General features: G+C 46.9%; 2 protein-coding genes across 2 annotated transcripts in view; both read right to left on the bottom strand.

Annotated features, from left to right (window-relative positions):
- The window catches only part of Hip1 (Huntingtin interacting protein 1), an 85,342-nt gene that overhangs the window by 25,532 nt on the left and 35,624 nt on the right, over positions 1-24,186 (bottom strand). The window contains exons 11-20 of the mRNA XM_077655588.1: positions 23,460-23,612; positions 21,587-21,645; positions 20,704-20,869; positions 18,470-18,539; positions 12,737-12,825; positions 10,785-10,853; positions 8,389-8,523; positions 5,640-5,790; positions 4,258-4,347; positions 3,577-3,663 (exon numbers count right to left, since the gene is read on the bottom strand). Coding sequence (XP_077511714.1) covers positions 3,577-3,663; positions 4,258-4,347; positions 5,640-5,790; positions 8,389-8,523; positions 10,785-10,853; positions 12,737-12,825; positions 18,470-18,539; positions 20,704-20,869; positions 21,587-21,645; positions 23,460-23,612 — 1,069 coding nt within the window. The remainder of the gene's footprint in view (positions 1-3,576; positions 3,664-4,257; positions 4,348-5,639; positions 5,791-8,388; positions 8,524-10,784; positions 10,854-12,736; positions 12,826-18,469; positions 18,540-20,703; positions 20,870-21,586; positions 21,646-23,459; positions 23,613-24,186) is intronic.
- On the bottom strand, positions 13,783-16,547 carry LOC144122074 (uncharacterized). The gene is given in 2 exon segments (XM_077655589.1): positions 13,783-14,521; positions 14,523-16,547. Coding segments are annotated over 2 exon segments (2,523 nt in total). The 5' UTR covers positions 16,416-16,547; the 3' UTR covers positions 13,783-13,891.

Here is a 24,186-nt window from a genome sequence, read left to right as displayed (position 1 = left end):
AGAAGAGTGTGCAAGTTCAAGGTTGTCGTGGCTCAATGTGTCACAAGTGTACACAAATGCAATGCTGTAACGGCTCAGTGTGTCACAATTATGTGCAAGTTCAAAGTCGTCGTGGCTCAATCCGTCACGACAAGTGTGCACAAATGCAGTGTTGTCACAGCTCAGTTTTCCACAAGTGTGTGCGAGTTCAAGGTTGCCATGGCTCAATGTGTCACAAGTGTGCACAAACGCAATAGTCATGGCTCAGTGTGCCACAAGCATGTGTGAGTTCAAGGTTGTCACAAGTGTGCACTAATGCAAGCTGTCATGGTTCAGTGTGCCACAGGTGTGTGTGAGTTCAAAGTTTTCATGGCCCAACACGTCACAAGTATGCACAAACGCAATGTTGTCGCGGCTCAGTGTGCAACAAGTGTGTGCAAGTTCAAAGTTGTCATGGCTCAATGGCTACACACCAACATTTCAGTTTCAAACGAAGTGCCATGAGGTTAACTAAGTTAACTGGAGGCACTGGCTTAAGGCATTCCCACAATTCACTAAATCATGGTTGTCAAAAGCATTCTTGACACTGTTGCACACTTATGTCGTGCAACTTCATTCAGCATTTTTGCACAACCATCAGCGTAAACTCATGTGCAACTACACATGCTGTTTCCATCAACACAAATCTTGCAATGTTCATAAAATAATGCCATATATAAAAGTGCAGTTAAAGTTACTGTGACAACTCAGAAGATAAAGATGCTAGGTGTGATGACAGGATCATTGCTATTGTCTGATGGAAGCACTACCGGGTGTGTTACAAGTAGGGGTGCACGAATACTGAAATATTCTAATACGAATCAAATATCTGTTCAGTATAAAAAAATGCTTGGCAAATGATGAGTAATTAAATATTGTTTTTCTTCATAGTAGAATATGGTCCTTGGAATTAAAATTAGGCAAAGCTATATCAATTCAGCCCTATAAAAAAAGAAAAAGAAAGCATGACATACACAAAAATGTATACAGTAAAAGCTCGTTAATTCGAACTCAAAGGGGACTGGAAAATTGTTTGAATTAAGCGAAGCTCAAATTATCGAATGGGCGTAGAATGAGCGGTTATCGTGTCCTGCTGTGCGGCAGAATCCGAAGCAGTCGCATCTAGACTCGTTATTGCGAGCTAGGTGCTACTACATGTTTGTGGTAGGTAATTCTGAGAATTAAATTCATGCGGTTCTAATGGCACATGAAATAAATTGATCAGCCAGTTATGCGCCAGAAACAAGTACTGCAATGCATTCGGACGATATTTATGCTCCAAAACACGTTTAGTTACTAGCAAGGGTTGTCGAAATTAAAAGTAATCAGTGATGTGCATTTGCTTACGTTTCGTCTGCCGAGACTCGATAAGCATCATTTGCCGAGGCTCTGTTGAGACGTTCTCATTGGCAGAGAAGTAGCGTGCGTGCTGCAACATTGAGTGCCGACGCTACTTCACATGCACTACATGCACTTGGCGGTGACATAGGCTCGTCGCCGCAGTCCGACTCATCATTGTCGGCTGCGCTCACCTACCGTGAGCCCTGTGGCGTCTTCTGACAGCATGCTGCCTCAATTATATCTGCGTCCCTCGAGGGCTCCAACATCTCCACATTGCTGTCCATGCAGCTTGGGGCAACAAATAGCATGATGCTGAACGAAAAGCTGAACGGCTTGCGCCGAAGCATCGGTGGTGCAGGCGAGTGCTCCAGCAGCGAAAACCTGCTTCAGCATGCACCGCAGCGCGGGCTCCGCCAGCCTCGTGCGCTCGGCTTTTTTTCTTTTCCATTGTTTTACATCTTTAGTAAACTTGCAGCTCGCTGTACTCGGTATGGGTCAACTTCTATCTACGAGGAACAGTGTCAGCCAGGGGCTTCTAGTTCGAATTGACCGTAGCGGTTGCCAACTTGTTCGGATTATCGGGAGTTTTCCCCCGTCGAAATATACAGGGCTATGCCGGGACCCAGGCATTAGTTCAAATTAACAAGCTTTTACTGTATTGCTTGATTAGACTGCATTCAGTATCCAACCTGTAATGTGGTTATGTAAAGAGTGACAAAATGAAATCCATGAACTGACAAGACAGCAAATTAGAAATAATGTAATGGGCAGTAAAACCTCCTTAATTTGGACTCCAAGGAACCGGAAGAAATGCCTGAATTTTTCACAGGTTGAGTTATTGAATGCCCCCCCCCCCCCCCCCCCCCCCCAATCCCACCCAGAAGAAAAAAAAATAAACCGCTGAAAATGTGAAAAGCGGTGAAGCCTAAACTGGCATACAATTTAAGAATGAAGCAGCAAGTCCCTCTCAAAGGAGGCCCTCCAGACAATGGCGTCGACAAATTTTCATGACATCGTGGTTAATCCATGTGGTTAACCCCCTGTCAAACTAATATTATAGAGGATTAGTAAGAATTAACAGCAAGGTGACGAAAATCTGTTGATGCCATTGGCTGGAGGGACACCTTCGAGAGGCATTTGCCACTTCATTCTTGAGTCATCTAAGACTACAGTGATGAGGCTCCTTTGCACTAACAGCAAACAGCCTGTCACTAGCACGAAGTTTCGACGTGCTGGAAGAAAAACAAAACGCAATGAGGGGAATGCACAGTGGCATTCTGAATGGCATGACTGCTCCTAAAAAGAAATCACCAGTGACACGCCAGTTAGTGGCTAAAAGCAGCGCACAGTTGGATTTTGTCAGCTGGCGAATACGTGGCTCTCGGTACCGTTGCCACTGCCTAGGTGACAAAGATGAGACATTGAAACCACACGGCCTGGCTATTTTTGAGCGTAGCATCAGGGATCCCCTATCATCACACCTTCCATTAAGCACATGTTAGAGGTACGTGTGTTACAATGTGCCATGCAGGGCTTTTACATGACCGCTTGCCCAGCAGGCGACGCTTAGACTCGGCCCCCCCCCCCCCTTCAGGTGTCCCAGGCAAAATTGCACAGTGTGCTTTTCCACATGATAGGTGACGAAAACAAGATGACGCTAAATGAGCTGTGAAGGCAACAAGACGAGGGCTACAGGTGTGGACGTGAACTATGCAAAACATTATGGAAGGATCAAACAAAAAAACTGTGTACTTTTGTGTGGTGATTGTTTGTAGCAGGTGGTATGCCGTCTGGTTTTTCAAGTGTGCCACCCTGTGGAATTTCGCGTGAGGTCCAAAGTGACTGGTCCACGCTATCAATGACGGAGAAGAAAGCGAAGAGGACGCCTCTGTGCTATTTTCCCGACACATCAATCTTCAGGCAATTTACTGTCATACTATATAGCTTTTCCGCGATCGGATTAATGAGAATCAGCAGCATTCAGTTGCTTCCAAACATTCGGAACTTCTTGCAATATCCATTTCTTCAAATGAAATAACCCAAGCTACATGTGATTAACAGTTAAACTAAGGTGACTGCCACTGCACCTTCAAGACAATTGTGGCACAGGTCTTATCCTATTCCTAATGGAATGGAGCAGAATGGTTGTGCTGCCAAAGCAACAGGATGGACATGGTACCCGTCAGTTGATTTACAGGCAAAGAAAAAAACACAGACCTTCATGGTTCCCTTCAAACTTTTCAAAGCCAGCTTTGAGCTTGTCCAGTGCCTGCGACACCACCAGAGTCTGCTGCAGGAGGGTCTCTGGAATGGCACAAACGACCAAAGAACGGCAACAGAGTCATTCACCAAGCACTTAAAAGCAAATCAATGAAATGGGGGGCACAGAGTCTGTCCACCTTCCTTACTTCCTGGAGCCTCATTCAGAGGGTGCCCTCGAGACACTGTCAGCAGACCTACAAGTACTGCAGTGGTGGCCTAATGTCTTGCGAACATGAGGCACGGGGTCTGACCCCCTGTGCCGCCAAGTACCCACCAGTTTTCTAATGGGTACAAGCGTTCTTGTGGCCAGGCAGTGCTTGTCTTCCCTGGGGTGAAATGCTTGGGAAAATGCTGACCTCATCAGGCCAAACTCGTTACCCATGGCAGCCTTTAGTTAAGCTGCCCCTGTGCCATTTAAGTCAAATTGTCATCATCATGTGGCAAGATTTGCAAAGTTCCCCTTATAGAGATGCATTTTGTCACTGGCTGCCACCTTTCTTGCAGGCTAACACTGTGCATGGGTGGCCCCTGCTTGTATCCCTTCCCTTTAGCGCCTTATTTGCGAGTTGGACCGTCTGTTGCTGCTTGAAAAAGCATCTCTCAGAAAGAAAGCCAAGTGGGGTGGCCCTCACTCACCGGGTGTGCCCATGTAGCCCTGGCGGCCAGGCCGGTCCATATCTTCCAGTGAGGAACCCACAATGGCCTCCCCTTCTTGAACCACGCCCACTGGAAACCAGAGGAGAGCAACCAACTTGTGAGACACTCTCTTGCCAGTTCAGCTTGCGAAGGTGCTCAAACAGCAGACGAGAGGTATGAGACCTCTAGTGAAATTATAACTGTCAGATCAATTTCTTGTGAGCCTAAGCCAACAGAAGTCTAGCTGCCTTTTATATTGGTCTCTCGTTTTCCTTGTTATGCACCGAATGAACTGCACATTTCAAATTTCTAGAGTATAAATATAAGGCAGATGCATTTGCCATTTCATTCTTGTGAAAGAAAAGGCTTTCTCGATTTTTCAAGTGCTTATATCGCTACGCCCCCAGGAATTTGCAGTAAAGAGATTTCTCCATTACTGTTGTTCATGCATACTTGCTGCCCCACAGCTGTACAAGGGCATCAGAAAACATCTCCATAAAGTGCATACTTCTGTAGTATGCAGCGTTTTTCCACTCATGTGAGGAGCGAACTTCTGACCACCAAGGGATCACGACTGATGCTGGCTTGTGCAGCAGTGATAAATTGGTGAAGAGCCATGCTGAAATGAAAAATTATTTTCCCAAGCTTCCACTGCATGACAGCACAAGTTAACAAAAACAACAAAACAATAATACGGAGAAGAAAAAATTGGCGATAGCTACAGCTGGCCGAGAGGAACTTGCTCAGTCGGTCTTTTACCGCTCTGTTTCGCTCAGCGTTCCTTCTTCATCTTCGTCCCACTTGACACGGTGCATGCGCACAGCTGTGGCAGCTCGGTTTTGCTGGCGCGCCGTGCCGCCAGCAGCAGCAGCTACTCCGCACCACGTGGCTGCTCACATGACCAACCACGTGATGAGCCACGGCGCAGCGCTGCCGGCAGCTGCTCCACACCACGTGACCAACCACGTGACAGCATGGTGGCGACGCCATGCTGAAGGCTCGAAATGCTACCGTAATGTAGCTATCGCTACAAAACACAAGAACGCTCCTGTTGGCAAAGGCTCACAAGAAACTAATTCTACAAAGTCTGCATGTCCAATAATGAAACATTACATGTGACGTGTTAGTCACACATTACTACATAGAAAACCACTCGTGGGCCAAAACATTGCAATGGAAAAGTGACAAATTTTTACTTGTCATGTTCCATAGATAAGTAAAAATACAAAAAGAAACAGGTGACAGAATTGCCATTGGCCGTAAAACGGTGAAGAAAAAAAAAGCAATAAAAGCAGCAACAAATGCGGAATCATCTCTGAGAATGATGGCTGATCAACTGTGCTAGCTCTCACTGTGGTTATTGTGATGGCAGCCGCCCTTACCCAATATGCGCAGCAGGGCAGACAGGGCCTGCTGCTGGAGCCTCTGCTGTGCCTGGCTGTGGCTCTCACCAAGTGCTACCATGGCCGCCTCTTGCTCCTGCCGGTCTCGGGCCATCTCTGCCTGCAGCTCTTTGACCCGCTCCTCCAGGCTCTGCATACGAGCGACGCATGCGTGCATGTGCAAAAAACAAACGCGTAAAGGTCAGGCAGGGCAGCCCAAACACCTCAAACCCTTCCCTTCTTCATCCTCCTCCTCTGCCTGTTGCAATGGCCGTGTTTTAATGGAGGCAAAATGCAAGAAGACACTGTGCTGTGCTGTGCGATGTCAGAGCACAGTAAAGGGACACTGAGGTCAAGTCCACCTAATTTTTGTTTACTGTAAAATTTGAATGTTGCCAAAGACTGGTTCTGCAAAAGACATTTATCGCTGAAAAAGCTGAATAAAAAAATTTCCCTGCTACTGGATTCAAACTCGTGACAAGCGCACCAAAACGAACTCCATGACCCAAGTTTTGAAATGCACGGCCTAAAAACTGCGTTGACATGTGCATTTTACTTGCGAAATCAACAGGTGATGCCAACATTTTGCTTCATTTTATGCACCTCTCTAGCTTATAAACATTCAGATTTCCGTGAAAGCAGCACTTTTTTTTTTTGTTATAATGCAGCAATTTAATCGATACAGGCCAAATTTAATTTCTCCTTGGTGCCCCTTTAAAGAAGCTGAGGCGCTGAAAATTATTCCAGAGCCATTTACTATCTCATCATTCTGTGACTCCCTCTTCCATTGAGAGTGATTTTTTTCTTCGTAAATACGTTTTCCTTTCCTTACAACCAATTTCAATAATTTTATTAACCCCTAACGTGCTGCACAGTACACTAGGGTAAAATTGTGCAGGTGCTTTTAATAAAACTACACAAAGGAGGAGTTTAAGTGGTATTGCTTCAATATAACCTAGACTCCCAGAGCACAGCAGTGTTGAAGACATCAAAGACACTTTAGGCAAAAAATTTCCATATTCACGTAGCAAATTCCTTCATGAGTGCAAAGAGTCAATCTTTTCAAATGAACCTTGCATGTATTTTGCAAGACTCTCACAAAGCAACAATTGTGGTCCGCATCCCAACACCTCAAAAGTAGTAGTGATTACTCACACAACAACATTACAAGTAGATCAACCCCCCCCCCCCCCCCCCCCCAACACACACACACACAGAAAAGGCGTGAAAAAAAAGCTACTTTAACACAGATGAAAGGAACAGCGGCCACAATTAAATTTGAACTGTGAACATTGTGGTAGCAGGAAGCACAACCATCCGTGCGGGAATGAGATCTCGACAAATGCCGTTACGGACGGACAGACAGCCAGCAGAGGCCGCAGGGCATGCGGGAAGGAGAGCAGTAAGCATGCGTACAGCACGTACCGTGATAAGCACATACTCCTGGTGCAAGAAGCGAGGCAAGCGTGAATGGTGAGGTTGAGGGGTAGGCAAAGAGAAAGAAGAGGCGCCACGGTGCAGAGAGCTTCAACACAGTGAGACAGGTCGCACTGCTGCAGAACACAGTGTAGTACATGGCTCCCTGACAACAACAATGCAGGGCCATTAACCGTACAGGCATCCTATTTGGCTAAGGTAACAAAGCAGTTGCAGAGAATGCTCCTCTGTACCAAGCACAATGCTGAGGCAAATGACAGCCCACAGTTGCTGCTGTCCCGAGTGTTCCCGTTAATTTCCCATCCACCAAACACTTGCAGTGTCAACTAGGCGGGCATTTTCCGCCACTATACACGAGTCGTGGTGCTTCAAACATTAAACCCTGTTCTGTCAGGGGGCCATGTCAGAAGACGCACTTTATTTCATGTTCAGTTCAATTTGCCAGTTACCGTGCTGGAAGTTTCCATGTTCCCATGGCTCATTTGCACACACAACTGCAGCAGCTAAATGGCAAAAGCCCATCTAGGGCAGCGCCTTGTGTCAGTACTTGCTTGACTCCTTAAAGAATGAGCAGTAAGCACTCTGTGTTGTTCTGAAAGAAAGCAGCAAGAGATAAAATGGCACCACAAAATGATATTGGCACTCGCTCGTCACCACTGTAACGTTACCTCCTTAAACTATTGTGCTCCTGAGCTCTAGCAACACAAAGACCTTCGTGGCAAAAGCAACTAATGAGGCACTGCACTGCGTTGCAGCCTCCTTGCACTGCCACTGCCCAAAAACTGCTTTGCCAGAACTACACATGCAGTTCTGGAGCAGTCACTAAGCCATGAGTTGAGGCTCCTGCATTCCCTCCCCATCATGGGGAGCAGCACATATTCTCTTTCTGCAAACTAAGCATCAACTGAAACTTTACTTCTACACGTGTGTTTCTAGTCTAAATAACCTTTCAGTTCATGTTCAGAGTAAATCCCGCTCTTTTCTCTTTGCACCCGTGTGAAGCACTCGGTGTTTTCTAAAAGATACATCAGCTACCTATTACGAGCTTTTGATGCCAACCGTTTATCTACCGTATCCTAGCAATGACCACACTCATATCCTTGCTTTTATCATGGGCAAACATTTATGGCCCTGTTGACTACCAAGAGGACAAGGATGTCCAAGAACACATGTTCCAATTTGAAACCAAGCTCCAAAGGATAGCAGTCTGCTCTAGGGGCTTGGCAGCCTCCAACTGCCCCATTACAGGAAATCCCGGCGGACAATAACAGCTTGGGACACCGCATCTTGTGACACACGTGTGATAGCACACCTGAACGTTCTCTCGCAAGGTGTGGTTGTCACGTGCAACCACTTCTGCCTCAGCCCCCCGAGCTGCCAGTCCACCCAGCTGCTCCTCGGCTGACCTCTTCTCCTCGCGAGCCTGCCTCAGCTGTTCGCCCAGGTCCTGCACCAAGAGCGGTGAAAATTGCCATGCTCAGAGGCTCACTGTGAGTAGTACAACGGGCCACAACAGTGCGCTCTGGATTCATCAATTCGTGACAGCGCAAACTCTGTGCCGCCTGTTCTGGACAGAAAGACAAATTTTAGATGGCTGTCAACCATAAGTCCATGACTACCTCCCAGCTGCTATGGACAAACTTAGCACAATTACTGCACTGTCTTTACTTGGTGCCTTCTCAACTTGGGACTGGTGGATTGGCTATTTAGCCTACCCAACTGCGCTCATAGTAAACTGTACTGCAATAACTAGAGCTTAAAAAAAGTATGTTCCCTAGAAACATGAGCTGATCCGGAGTCCTTCTCTTAGTATCCTCATGCATCTCACTGCAAATTACACTTGACTCCTCAACATTCAAGATTGAAGGAGACAGAAAATTTGTATTATGCAGAGCTCGAATTAAGGCGAGCCTTTCGGCTAAAGTAGGACATTCTTACGGGCTAGTTCGTTCATTTCAATGCACAGACGTGGTGTTGCTTTTATTGCTATGTTTCCTGTCCTGTCCTATTAGTGCAGTCCTACATTTCTAATACATTTAATGTCACCAAGACCACAGGTTCAATTTGAATAAGACATGAGACTGAATTAGTGAGATTTCCGTTTTAAGTCAAGCCCACTTAAAACGGCACTGCTTTTAACGAACACTTCATCAGTACAAACAGGGACAACGTGACCACCATAATGCACATCAGGGCTTCGGCGACACACCTCAGATAAATCAAGCTTCTGCGGACAAAAAATTCAGTTGCAATGAACATGCAGTCGTGCCAGGAACCACGTGCCGGGGCACATCGCGTAGTATTCATGATGGTCCTACACGAACATCTATACCACTTTAGCTTATTGAGCGAAGACCGTGAATAGGGTGCAGGTTACACGAAGAAAAACAAAAAAAAGGTGCGCTGCTGGTGCACAAACTCGCCTCAGCTTCTGCGCACTTAACTCTGAGGCTTGGCCACTTTGAGAAACAACCTCACAGGAGAGGAAAAGCTACACATTGACAGGTTGTCAATGGCACCTATCTTACCCTTCAAACACGGATCTTTCTGAGAAAAGCAGTGCTGGTGGATGACAAATGAGGACAAGATGTAGACACAACTGTGTTATATCTACTTCTGCAGTGCTTTTCTCAGAATGATTGTAACCAACAGACTGAACCAGCAACGTACAAATCTCATTGGGCCGGGTCATAAAAAAATCTTATTGCACCTGAAAACAACTACAGGAAGAAGTGCGACCCCATACTACACTAGAGTGCGTTCGTCAGTCGCGCCAAGTTATCGCCTGTGCTTATGCACCCGATCCCGGATTCCTTAGAGGCCAGATTAAAGATCATGAGCTGAAAAACCTTCAGCGTTTACTCCATGAAATCTGCGTGTCCATTTGGCTTCTGGCCAAGAACAGATATAGGTGGTTGAGCCTCACAGACATCAGGGCTGCAAAGGAACTTCCTAAACTCACAAAGTGCCCTTGCGATTTATTTGGGCCAGAATTTAACTCTAGCAAACACTAAAGCTTGGAGGGTGTTGTACGTTTTCTGCGCTTAAAGACCAGGTGCTGGTGCACCACTGCAACCATAAGCAGCGTCAGTGTGAACTTCTGTGAAATGCTGTTTCTGCATGATTAGCGCAAACACTACATATTGGCAAAAACCTAAGCACTGTTGGAGCAAAAAAAACCATGTTGGTGGGTAAAGGTTTCATGTCTGGCTGATACTTGTCTCGCAATTAAAACCTGTCTTTCATCGCATGACACTGCCTAAACGCACAGGGCCAAGCCCCCAGCTGGTCACAATTCGCGAGATGGTCACAGTGTCTCCTAACCGAACAGAAACGAGAAATGTCGCGAAAATGTCCCAACTGGTGCCACAACTTGGCTAAGCCGGTGGCGACTCATGGATATCGGGTAGACACAGCACCACGAAAGTCCACGTTGTGGTTGTCATCTATAATATGACCACTGCACTTACTGCTAACACCCAGATATAATGAACGAACAGTGCGTGATGATCATGTTCTTGACTGCATTTACATTAGTAACGTTTGTGGACATCTTCTGTTGCACACCAATCACATCCTTCATCGAGCAACCAAGCTTTCGCTCGGGGCGGCAAGGATGCTGGGAAAACCTAGCCGCTCCAACTAAGAAGACAGGCAGTATACGTTCCCTCCCTTTAAAAAAATAAAAAATAAAAGTGGCGAACTCACCAGACGCACTTTTTCAGCACCCTCGGCAGCCATTTTTGCAGATGCAAGTTGCTTCTCTATCTCTGCTTTCTGCGAGAGAGGCATTATATGATAGCAGTCAGCACAGCGCAAGAAACATCTCAGCAGGCAAGTCACATTAGGAGAAGCAAGTGTTGCCCAATTGGTGCAAGAATTTTTAAGATGTTATGCCTTTGACTAGAGCATCTCAGTGTCCAGATATGGTTGCCTAATCGCTGTAGCTCGTTCTTGCCAAGGCTGGCAGCGCTGTTTGCATGCTTACAACAACCATGTGAACACACAGCTGACCCAGCGATGCTTCATCGTCACGTCGACCGCGCAGAAGGGAACTCTGATCAGTGACGTTCCCTGACTCATGGATCTGAACGCGATTCGAACTCGATCCGAACTCAAGCATGAGATACTGCGACGGTGTGACAGCCTGCGCAAGAAATCAGATACATTTAGCATAGCACGTACCGGTACTGCTTACTGCCTACCATGGCCCGTTGCTAGGAGTGTGCTGATTGGTCACGGTGAGCAAGGAGCGCATGCTATTGATGGGAACGTGGCACCATCTGGCGCCGCTGCCCGGTAATCCTCCACAAGCTGACGATGTGCACTGCTAAATGTGAAACTAACGGCTTTTTTCTTTGAATCCTTCCTTGGGACCGAAATGAATGCTTGCAGAGTGTAATGGCTCGATCAGATCAATTCCCCAAAGCCGTTCTCAGATGCATAGAGAGTAGCCATAAGTGTAGTGTGCTAGGTCGTAGGATAATTACAGAGAGGCGCAAAGTCCTTTGATCCAAAAAGTAGCCAGAACCTCTGGTGGTGTATTTTTGTTTTACTTGTTTTACAGCGCTTTTATCTAAGGCAAACAAGTTGGTCTTGTTGATGTAATATAAAATGCAGAAACTTGACAAAACGTATCTCTAGTTATTAACACAATTTGCAGTATATTTACTCTTCGTCCAATCATCAAGCTCCCGCCCAGTGACGTCATATCCACTGCTAAAAACCGTCACTGTATGGTGACACCGCCAGCGCCAAGAATATGTTTTTGCGACCTAATTAAAACATTAAAAACCGGAGTATACGTGGTACGACCGATGCTAATAGCATCACTATAACTCATTCTATGCAACCAAGAGGCAAAACAATGCACTGAATATGTGTTTCGGGGCCCCTTTAATAGCTACACAGCTAGGAGTTTGCTGCCGAACACGGCAAGTGTGCTGCGGGCAGGAAATTCGATGCGGCCGAGAAGTGCGTCTGACTATGGTGCAACCAAAAGGTTGCATTGAGGAACACAAGCTGCAAAAAGGGCGCTTTCCGAGGCAAGCTGTGCAAGTTTCCCGAACTGGAAGAAGAGCTGCTCTGCTAAGTGATGGAAGCGCGGAACAACGGCTACGCGTTGGCAGCGGACGTGCTGCGCGACTTCTTGTGGGATGAGTGTGCACCAGAGCACAGCACCAGCTCGGAGTCGGAATACTCCGCGAGTGACGACTGAACATAGAATAAATGCCGCTCATTTCCTGATTGGCGTGTTTTTCCTAAAAAAAAAAACTTTCTTTCACAAATCGCATGTATGGCCGCACCCCTAAAATTAGCCCTCAAATCTGGAGAAAAAAAGTGCTGCCCTTACATGCATTTATACGGTAGGTACCCATACGTAGTCTATTTTGATTATTTCAGAACAAAATCAGCCTTAAGGTTTCTGCTACAGATGTTGAGTAATAACAATTAACACCCTCATTATGTCATCCCTAGATTATTAATTAACTTAGAAGCAAATGCTTAAGTTTTTGAAAGAAGATTCAACAAATATGCGAGTGAAGAAGAAAATGATAGACTCCCCTATCTGTATAGTCCGTTCCGCTTACTTACACAATAGCACTAAGAGGGACAGGTGAAACAGAATCTAGCAGAAATGCAGCCATCAAGTCACTGACCGCCCTGAGCAGGCCAATGTGCTCTTCACGAAGCTTGGTGTACACCTCCTTCATTTTGTGGAACTTCTCCTCGTTGCTCTTGGCCCTCTCTGCACATAGAGAACAGCATAGGCATGAGGGTACTGACAGAAAGACTTTACGCACAAATCAGAACACTCAGACTCCAGCAGTGGACCCAGCATAAGTCTTGAGAGGAGGTCACTGGTTGTTAAATGACAGAAAAGGTCCCAGCAAAAAACGGCACAAGGACAACTGAGACACACAGACAACAGGACAGGAACTACCAGCTGAACTATGCTTAACACTCACCCGCCTTAAAGACAGTGCCATCTGCTATGACACTGAGAAAGCTGCCATTGCGCATATCCTGCTGTTGCTCGATATTCTCAGCTACACAAGACACAGATGGAAGTAACATGCAGGAAAACACTAAAAACAATTTTTACGGATGTGAGCTATGACAAACATAGGGGCACCACGACTAAAAACAAAAAGGTTTGAAAGAAAGCATTTGCTGAGCACAAGACCTCAGCAAGAAAAGCTTCGCTTGGTGTTCTTGTTCTTTTTAGGCCTATGCCTCAAGTTTTCCCAGACGGCTTGAAATCTATGCTATTAAGGGGGGAGGTGGGGATCGGAGTCAATTTCCTTATTTTTTGTAGTAGAGCAACGAAATTTGGCATGGTTATTGGAAAGTGTGCAGAATGACTAAATACAAAGTTTCATTGATATATCTTGAGTAGTTTTGATATTACAAATTTTTATTTGCACTCAACTTGCAGAAAGCCTGGCATGACAAAAAAACATGGTAGAAGCCCACAGTTGCTTTTATATTTTAGCAAAATGAATAGTTCATGCAGTGACATTCTCCAAATAATTTTATCACTCTTAATTTTTTTTACATAGGACAACATATCCATGTCTGAAAAATGAGGTCGTTATCAACGCGCTAATTTAGCTAAGCAGTAAAAAAATGATAGTTATTAAAAAATATAGGAATGTCACTGCACAGAGAATTTACTAAGAAATACAACGCAATAAACCTCATGCAAATCCGACAAGGCATAGTTGTTCTATGCTTTCTGCAAGCAGGACAGTCGGCTCAAAACTCACTTCTGAGAAAACTGGCTCTAAAGTTGCACAGCCGCCACATGTTCTTCAGAATGCCCGAGGGCTGTAATACTTGGTGTCTTTGCTTGCAGAGGTCTTCTTATGCCTTTGCTCTTTCGTTTTTTCTGCACTGCATGCTTTTCTTTTTCTTTGTTTGTTCTTCTCCTGAGCTCTCTCAAGGGCAAGGCTACAGGGTTTGATGCCCACAGACTTGCATACTTCAGTGTAGGCACGCAAGTTACCAAAGTTGTAGCGTGCAACTGCTTCATGGACTGCAGTCTCCACTGCAAACAATGAAGCATGCTGATCTTTTGAAATCATTGACCAGATGACAGAATGTAAGCTTTCTGCAGCATTCTGCGTCTTGTTGCCCTTGCAATGCTCCAGCAGTTGCGGGTCAGACAGGCGTTGGTAGACAGGTAGCAATGCCTCTGCTACACGTCTTGGTAGCTTGTACTTATGAGGCGGTGGTGGCTCCATTTTGGCCTGTGCTGACCTATGTCTGCACCAACTGTCAGGGCCAGGTGGGCACAGCTCATGATGAGGCTCGTCATCTGTAGATGTCACATGGTACAATGTGGCCATCACGGCCCTTTGCATGTCACTGACTTCGGTGTTTCTGCGCAAGGCTAAACCATAGTAATTGGTCAGTTTTTTAATTAGGTCCTGCGTGAGTCAATCCTTTCCCACCCAATGGCTCCCCTTTCTTTGCTCTTGCAACCAGTGTGCGGAGTGCAGTGCCCATCCTCTTCTGCACACGGTTTATGCAGTCCTCCTTAGTCAGGGGTATGAAGCCGTATACCTGATCTTTGCAGAGTGCAAGATATGTTCGGCTGTCACCATCACATATGACATTCGTGTAGCAAAGGCCATAGCTGCTGAAAGAACGCCTGAAAAGTATTAGTGCAGCTTCCACCTCCATCTGACCTGAGGCAACATCTGTGTTTTTCTGGCACTGATGCTGCTCAATCCAAGTGCCATAGCTAGGGTCACTCTCCGCTGGTTGCTGACAGCACCCTAGGCAGAAATTTGACAGTACGGTGCAATCCAGCACAAGCCTGGTATAAAATTCGATAATACATCCTACACCAATGTGAGAGCTGTGGCCTCGTGTAAGCCAAGTGCCATCATACACAACTGTTATGTTACTTGGGCTGGATGGTTGCATCTTGCTGTAGACGTCTTTTACAGCAAGTGCAGCATCTGCAAAAATGTTTTGTGCAGCTTCCTCTGCTCCAGGTTTAAACAATTTTTTTAGGTGGCCCTGATAGGTTTTTTGATGCAGCCCACGATGTGAGACGTCCATTGTGGCCCAGAAGTCGTTCAGGGCAGTGGGCCCTTTTCCAATGGTCTTGATGGCTTGCATAGCTCTTATATTGACCTCAAAAGTCCTTCCTTCAGACTTCCTTTTTGATGACCAATGTGAAGCAATACGGCCGCAAGCACCACAGGAAAGCACCAATTTTACTGCTAGGCCCAGTTTAGTCTCGTGCTTCACTGACAACCTCTTCTTAGAGCACTTTGGGCACAGTAAAGACCCTATTATCGAATTCATTACACTAGCTTGAATTAATGTGAATTCATCTTCATCTGGGGCCGATTCTTCCTCTGTCTGCCGCGCGAACCCGAACTTGCGCTCCGTTGACGACACCGCGCGAAGTGTAGCACGGACGCTGCACGCTTGCTCCTCAGCTGCTTCCAAGGTCACAAAACGTGGTTCCAGGTGCACCTGAACGGTGCGCTTCTGTTTTGGAAAAAGCTTGCTGTCATCCCGTTGAGCTGGCATCGCATCGTCACTCGCCGCCGCAAAAACGGAACTTTGCCCGGGCCGGTGCTGCACTGCGATGTCACGGCTTGTGGACGGCGCCGGGTCCCCAGATTCACTGCCGGTCATTGATTCCGAGGGCAGGTGCACCTGAACGGTGCGCTTCTGCTTAGGGAAAACTTCACCGTCATCCCGTTGAACCGGCACCGCACCGGCACTCGCCGCCGCAAAAACAGAACTTTGCCCGGGCCGGTGCTGCACTGCGATGTCACGGCTTGTGGACGGCGCCGGGTCCCCAGATTCACTGCCGGTTATTGATTCCGAGGGCAGGTGCACCTGAACGGTGTGCTTCTGCTTAGGCAAAACTTCGCCGTCATCCCGTTGAACCGGCACCGCACCGCCACTCGCCGCCGCAAAAACGGAACTGTGTCCGGGTCGGTACTGCACTGCGATGTCATGGCTAGCGGACGGCGCCAGGCCCCCAGATTCACTGCTGGTCGCTGATTCCAAGGGCAGGCTTGCTTCCGACGACACATCGGCGTGACTGGATATCGGAGCGGACCTCCGTTCGTGCGATTCAGTTGCTGCTGGCCGCTTCTGTTTTGGAATAGGAGGCTTGCGCTTACGCTTCCCGTAAGCATACTTCGTCCTGTACTTCTGGCCCGTGCGACGCTCCATCGCGGGCTCACATACGAAACCACACGCAGCAGATGAGTTGACGAAAATGCAGAACGGACAGCACGAGTTGAATCGCAAACTATCGTTTTCGCGAAGCGCGCGCGCAGCAGACAACCGGAGAAGCGGCATGCCTTTCGGCAGCCAATCGCAGGGCGCGCTGAGCACCACGTGACTGGCGCGGCCAATCGGCGCCTAGCTGCGACTTCGCGGGTGCCCTCGTATTTTTCACGTCTGTGCATATATTTTTTATCGTAGACACGTGGTTCCACTGGGAGAAGAACCGTGGTGAAGCAAGCTTTCCAGTGACACCAAACTTGCCGTAGGCGGCGGTGAAGGTGCGGCGGTATCGCGCTCTGAAATCGGCCGTTTTTGCGTGGATTTTGGCCACTTTTTGCGACCCGCGGTCAGAAAAATATTTTTTAGGTACGCTTAGAGACTGTTTTCGGCGGAAATTTTTTTAGCTGTGATAGAAAAGGTAATGCAGAATCCGAATCTGCCGTTTTCCAAAAATCGATTTTTTCCGCGATTTTCGCGATCTGATCCCCGCGTCCCCCCTTAAGTCACTCAGCTTAGATAAGAAAAACAAGTACAGCAAAAGCTCGTTAATCTGAACTTACGGTTAGTTCGAACTGACGCCTGGGTCCCAGCACAGCCCTGTGTATTGAATGGGGAAAAACTCCCTATAATTCGAACAAGTTGGTATCTGCTATGGTTAATTCGAACTAGGAGCTACTGGCGGACACCACTCCTCGTAGATAGAAGTTGACTCGTAGCCAGTAAAACACGCTCCAAATTTACCAGACATGTAAAACAATGGAAAAGAAAAAAAAAAGCTGAGTGGACAAGGCTCACGGAGAGCTCGCCCATGCTTCGGCGCGAGCCATTCCAGGTTTTCGTTGTGCTCCGGTCACTGGGCCGTGATCACGTGGTGTAAACACTGTAGTATGGCGGTTCGGGCGATGACAGCTTTTGTTGGTGCCGTGAGCGCGAGCTACGTGGTCAGCAACGTGGAGACGTTGCAGCCCTTGAGTGACGCTGATATAATTGAGGATGCATGCTCCCAGCAGACCTCGCAGGGCTCACGTGCGGTGAGAACAGCCGACAATGATGAGTTCGACAGCGGCAACAAGAGTATGACACCGCCAAGTGCACGTGAAGTAGCGTTGGCGCTCGATGCTGCAGCACGCCACTTCTCTGTCAGTGAGAACCCTGACGTTGCGCAGGAGCTTTGGGCAAGCTGCAGATGATGCTGATAATGCTTTTAATTTTGACAGCCCTTCCCATAAATAAACATGTTTTAGAGAATAAATAGAGTCATATATTCCTGCAGCTTCACTCTGGCGAGTCGGGAAACTCTGCTCCCCGGCACAGGGCCGGTAGAGGGGTGCTGATCTTTGAGCACGTGAAACATGACGAAAGGATACAGAAAGGCGCAAAGACACTGAAATTAAAACTTTGTGTGACTACAGAAAACTAAGCTTTTACAAAGTGCATTAAAAAATTCTTGCTGAAGGATATTCGTGAAGCAGAGTCCTTTAACATCCTAGGTATTCCACACATTTATTGAGAGCCCCTTTCAGAGCCCCTTTAACCTTCACTAACTTGAATTTGCATATCTTGAAATATCAGCGCGATCAGAAATTCATTTCAACCAATAGGCACTACTTGTTAGTCACTACTTATCTCGAAATGTTTTTGACAAAATCTCAAAGCCTGGCCTGTGAAAATTTCAAAAAAGGGCCATCAGCAAGTCATGCTTTGCCCGGCCCACAGGTCACGTCAAGCAAGTCTGCAATTGCGAGCTGAAATGCACAGCCGTTGTTCACACCTTATGTCGCATCATATTTTACACGATGTTGGCGCTGACAGACAGTGCCAACGTGCACCACCTCCATTGCTGGCTTCAAAACTTGGAGATTAATGAGAACGATACGAGGCAATGGTAAAGTTTGTTTCCCAAGGCAATGATGCCCGGGCATTACCGAGAATGGAGTGGCCATCTCCAACTAGCCCCTACCTTCCTCCTGTTCCCTCATTCTACAGGCAGCAGTGTTGGCTGAGCCACAGAGGAGGTGGCAGAGGCGGTTGTGTCTATGCCTCTAAACAAGCAAAAGGTGGAAAAGTTATTCGTCATGAACGCTGCCTTGTTACAGGACAAAGGTGAACAAATTTCCAGGTCTTACTTTCTGCCTCCTCCGCTTTCTTGCACGCCTGACTGCCCGATGAGGCTGTTGTCTGCAGTGCCTCAGTCTCCTGCATACAAGTCGCCAGTCATGTCAGAGTCAGTCAGAGCCATGGTGTGGAAGAATCGAGGTAAGAGATGAAAAAAAGAAGATAAAAGGAATGAATCATAAGATGTCGAAGCCCCTGCCACACAGGCAGCCAGTCGACGACATCAGAATGCTCAGTGGCGGAGGGAGAGCAAAAAGCAGAAAAACATCTCAACATGAGGGTCACTGTGGATGCTGCGAGCTAGCAGTGCCCCATCGTGGCGCCGTCCATAACGTTCACACATGCCTCAGGTCCTCAGTATCCAGCGATTCCGAAACAAAAAAGTGGATTTGAGCCTCCTTCGCGAAACTGTGTGTTAGCAGCCATACTGTCTTTTTTTATGTTATCGTTGTTACAGCCACCAGCAAGAATGACAGAACGAACTCGATGCGAATATTGAAATCATCTGAACTTTAATTTAAAAGGACGCTGAGCAGAAATTGAAGTTGGCATGTATCAGTGCAGAGTACCACATCCTAACGACAAAGACGCTGCTTTCGCTGAAAATGGAGCATTTATATGCTTGGAGCAGCCAAAGAATGATACGCAGGTGTTGCAATCACAAGCCGATTTCGTGAGTGGAATGTGAGAGTCCAAGCAGTTTTTTTTAGCGCAGATCCCAGAGGACAGTCTACGCCCCCATTCACTTCTAAACAGCGATCACAGAGTCCATTTAAGCGTACAAGCCACAAGTTTGTATCGAGTGGCGGAGAAAATCTTTAAATGCTCTCTTCTCGGTGAAATATCAGCCTTTAGATGCTGGACAAACATCAACATACTCAGAGGCATAGAAACAATTTTCGCTACGAATGGAAATTGGATGGAGGTGTTGCCAGTGTCCCTGTAAAGCTTGAGCCTGGTCAAGAACAAAGTTCTGCTGACACGCTTGCTCCCCCCTCCACTTAAGCAAAAGCTAGCCAATCAAGCATGGCTGCACTGGTGACAAACGAGTTAACACTTTTCTATGTGAAATTTTCTAGTTTCAACCAACACTGGGCATCTACTCAGTGGTCTTTCTCTTGCTGCCAAGGCTGCATCCCACTTGAGGGCACGGTCGCAACAGCAGGTGCAGGACTGTGAGCGAGGGCATCGTCAGAGAAATTACTCAGTCCCCAGAGTCTCAAACAAAACACCGTTCGTCATGTAGAGAGTGCGCCAAACAGTACCCGACTCTGAATTGCAACCACCAAATTCTATTTAATGCAGGCACATATGGAGTATACGAGGCATTTATTTTATGTGTGTTATATTTCCTGCAGAATATTGCAGGTGTTTCGTTTTGAATTCGTGGAATCTCTAATTTTCCACCGCAGAAAATAAGGGGTCCTATGAGTTATGCCCTCACTCCATTTTGTTTAGTCCTGCAAGATGCAATAAGTGTTCTTTCTGTGATTACACCTCTTGCTTTTACACACTTTTACACTCTAAGAGATATTTGGAAAAGCCCGCCATGCGGATGCATCCATTTTAGGGGCACCTCATATGACGTGAATTTATGATGAAACAGACAAGTTGTCATGGTTCTAGCAAGATCGTCCCACTTGGTGTATGAACATGCATTCAATACGACACCATGGGCCTGCACTCACAGATAAGGCAGCTGCTCAGGCATCAAGCAACGCTGTGCACAACAGCTGTATGCTGCAGCATCTGTGCACTGTGGGAACTGCAGCGAGAGCTTTGCTAACAGGTGAACCGCATTTCGGCTCTAAAGAATTAGCCTAATTTGCTTGTTTTAATTCTACAGCAATGGCATTCTTCTTAACGAATCTACCAGCTTTTTTTTTCCTCTTTCAGTTCTGCACCACAGAGGCTAATAACTATGAAACGCTAGAAGTGATCGACATGTCAAAATGTCGAAAAATTGAACTGTCCACATATATTTGAGCACATCAATAAATCTATAGCACAAATCAAAATCGCCTGCTGCTGTGGCAGTGATGAAATTTTATTGTTGCTGAGAATTTTAGAAATGCTGAGAGGTCGCAGATTGCGCTATAAAAGCCAAAGGCAGTGCTTCTGATTGATCCTTGAATTTGGCGTATATATTCGTCACCTTCCAAAAGCAGGTTACAGAAATTGGTTGCACAAGATAAAGAGATTTCAAAGTTTCACAGATGGCACAAATCCCCGTGACGCACATCACCTTGCTGAGCTGGCGGATGGTGCGCTCATGCTCGGCCACCTGTGCTTCGAGCGCCACCACGTGCCGCTTGAGGTCATCGATGTATCGCTGGTCCTCCAACTGGACCCGCTGCAGCTCTAGCCGCAGTTCAGAGTTTTCGCGGAGCAGCCGCGCTATCAGCCGGTCCCTGTGTGGCACGGAGGGGGGGGGGGGGGGGGGGGGGGGGGGGGATGTGATTCACGGCGGTCAACCCCTTGACAACAAATGTGCCAAACCACAGACCTGACGTGCATTCTCCTATAGTGGAATCCTGAAAATACGATCTCGACTCATTCGAATTTAGGAATGGCATGAATTAATAAAATTCTCTGGTCAGAATACACAGAGCACAATGTTCAGAAATTCGGATGTTCCCAACACACTTCCACGTCACTGCGGATGATATGAATGCACGAGCCTGATGCATACGCTAAGTAAAGCTAACGCTTAAAAAAAAAGGAAAATTCTCAACGACAAAAGTTGCGGGTGGGTTCATTGCGCGAGTACATATAGTATTTCAACATTAAGCTCGCTGTTCACATGAATGCACTCTGGCATTCGTTCCTGGTGCATAGCTAACCAATCAATTTATACTCTCTTCCACCATCTGGGCCCCAAGAATTTAATTCTCTGAACAACCTACCCTAAACGTATAGCCGTGCCTGGCTCGCGATAATGAGTCCATGTATGGCTTGCTTTGGATTCTGCCCACACAGCAGGGTGCGATGAGTGCTCATTCTAGCACATGGTGGTTAATATGAATTCCACTTTATTCGAATCATCTTCTGGTCCCCTTGAAGTCTGCATCAACGAGTTTTGCTGTATCTGCCTGTCAATGATCGCAAACACTAGTAAAGGCACTCACTTCTCGGCCTCATCGCTTGAGTTGTTGACGTCAGCCCTATCTCCCGCAGCGCCAAACATCTGCAATGGAGGTGCAGGCCACAGATCAGCACAGAAACGAAATCTCAAAGCAGACATCACTGTGAGGTCACCATCATTTATTCGACGTAAACAGACTCCCTACTCTCACTGGCTGGGATATATAAGCCCAACAGACCCAAACAAGAGGAGCAGGGGCAAATTAGTAGCTGCAAGGATGCAAGCACTGTGCAAGAAGTGATGCTAACCATGTGACAAACCATGGAGGGGCAAACAGTAGATGCTGCACCCTTACTCAATGCCAGTAAGAAAGCATGACAAACTACAAAACAAAAGAAGTACTGCATTGACTTATGTAATTTATGCCCATGCATAATTTGTGCACCCCCAAATTTTTACCCGTATTTTTAAAAAAGATTTTACTCTCATATTTTGTGCTCCTTGATGCACATGCACACCAGCATGCATGCGGATGCGTACAGAGCAGGCTAGTGAAGATCGGCGTGCCCACATCACAGCGCAGGCTGTGATAGGTGAGTGGTGTCAAAAAAGGTTGTTCATTCCGGAAAGAAAAACTCGATTGCGCCCATTTACCTGGCTCACTCGAGCCGGCAGTCGCTTTCCCGTACAAACGACTGTGACAGCAAACTTCCGGTAACCACTGGAGCGTGTGTTGCGTCAAAATCCAAAACTACCGAACCGTTTGCCAGACTAGTCAGCTGGGCCGCATGCGAGGGTGTCATTTTTATCGCCTTGCATCTCTATTTGCCCCTGAGTGCTGGCTGTGTGATTGTATCATTCTGCGTTTATTGCTTTGAGCTGCGCACCCGCCATTGTGCCATGCGGGGGAGCTACAAAGCGTGGGTCTGGGGCAGGGCGGGCACACGCGCGTGTGTGTGCGAGTGTTGGGAAGGAGGGGGGGGGGGGGGGGGGGGGGGGGGTACACGTCGACTAATACTTAATATTTAAAGTCAGCATTTTTTTTCGCCCAGCGAGAGGGACAAGTTGTGGAGTTGACTTATACACAGCAATATAATGTACACATTTGGAGTTATGACTGTTGTAGAGTTTTTTTTAGGGCGTGTTTGTGAAATCTCTGTGCAATTTTCGCACCTCTATTTCAACCCTTAATCTAAAAAAAAAAAGTGCATAAACTATGCTCGTAAATATGGTAAATGTTTTCTAACGACACCTCCCCGCCTCCCTATATCGCCACACATCCGCATACAAAAATCTATAACAGCCCTGACATAATCAAACTGCATGCCATACACAATGTTTCTGAAATCACCCTGAAAACATAGTCACACCTCGTTGTCAACGGGCTGGAAATTGTAAAATAGTTTGATAGAGCTCAAATTTTCAGTATAATTCATCACTAATGCATGCAATAAAGCTAAATTAAGTCAGTGAAGGAATGGAAACTCGGGCGATCCTTACTAGACAGCACAAGGAAACCTTTAAAGAAATTTCTGTGCCGTTTTCCCATTTATTTAGGTACTGCAATCCACAAAAGGGATTTTAGCAGGGTGTAAATACATGTCAGTATATATACGCAGACAACAAAACAAAGTGAGACCAAAATACATTCCTTAAATGACAACAAGGTTTTGAAGGCATTGGCAGCCGTTCTCTAGGCCGCAAGAAACCAGCACAACACGCCGGTCAGGTAGCCCAGCGATGCACCTAGGACTGTGTTACAGTATAGACTTCTCACATCCCCAAGCAGTTGGTTGTCGAAAAAACGGTCTCACCAACTTTTCTTCATTGCCCACCCAGGGAAGCAGCTAAGTCACAACTTGTGGCCTGACTCGATCACGCACATACGCTCAACTCTGCTGGCTGGCTGCACTCACATGCTGCAGCTTTTCGGAGGGTGGTGGTATGGACGTGTCCACCAGGGTGGCATCCACTGCCTCGTTCTCGGGCGTCTCGTTCTGCGGCGGCAGGACCACCACGGGGCTCACGTGTGAGCTCAGGTCCGAAGCGATCAGGAAGTTGGGCGGCTTCTGTGTCCCACAGAGAAAGAGATTGACAGTGAGGCCGTACAATGACCACTGCCATGTGCCGTTTTTTTTTTTTTCACTACAAATGCTTCTGTCACCCATGCCCTTGGCTGCATTATAATATGAAAGCTCAATGACATAAGCTCTTGTGGTAAAATGTTGCCACTCAAAAATGCCCAACCAAGTACAGATTCAGTGTGACTTGCAAGACATATGAAGTCTTCAGAGCTCTGCTGAAGGAGCCCAGCAAGGACCCTCAAGGTTCTTGCAGTGTTTATGATAATTTAGTACAGCATATATTGGCACACAAAACCTCAGCGAAGCTGAACTTGCAGTGAGGTAATTGGTACTATGCTCTAGGCAGTAGCAATAATCCCAGGTCCTCAGATGAAAACGATGGCTGATGGCAATGGCATGACTACCACCAAGTCCATGTGGCCCACAGTGTATCATTAGCTGTGTCAGCAGAGTGGCAGTCGGGTCCGCACAAGAACACCGACGAATGTGGTGTTTATATGTGCTCGTTTTATACACGCGAGGGGAAATGACACATAAGTTCCGAGCATGTGTGCCACAG

Source organism: Amblyomma americanum, chromosome 2 (genome assembly GCF_052857255.1).
Source record: "Amblyomma americanum isolate KBUSLIRL-KWMA chromosome 2, ASM5285725v1, whole genome shotgun sequence".
Taxonomy (NCBI): domain Eukaryota; kingdom Metazoa; phylum Arthropoda; class Arachnida; order Ixodida; family Ixodidae; genus Amblyomma; species Amblyomma americanum.
The sequence above is the reverse complement of the archived record's forward strand: the minus strand, read 5'-3'. Positions and strand labels throughout refer to the sequence as shown.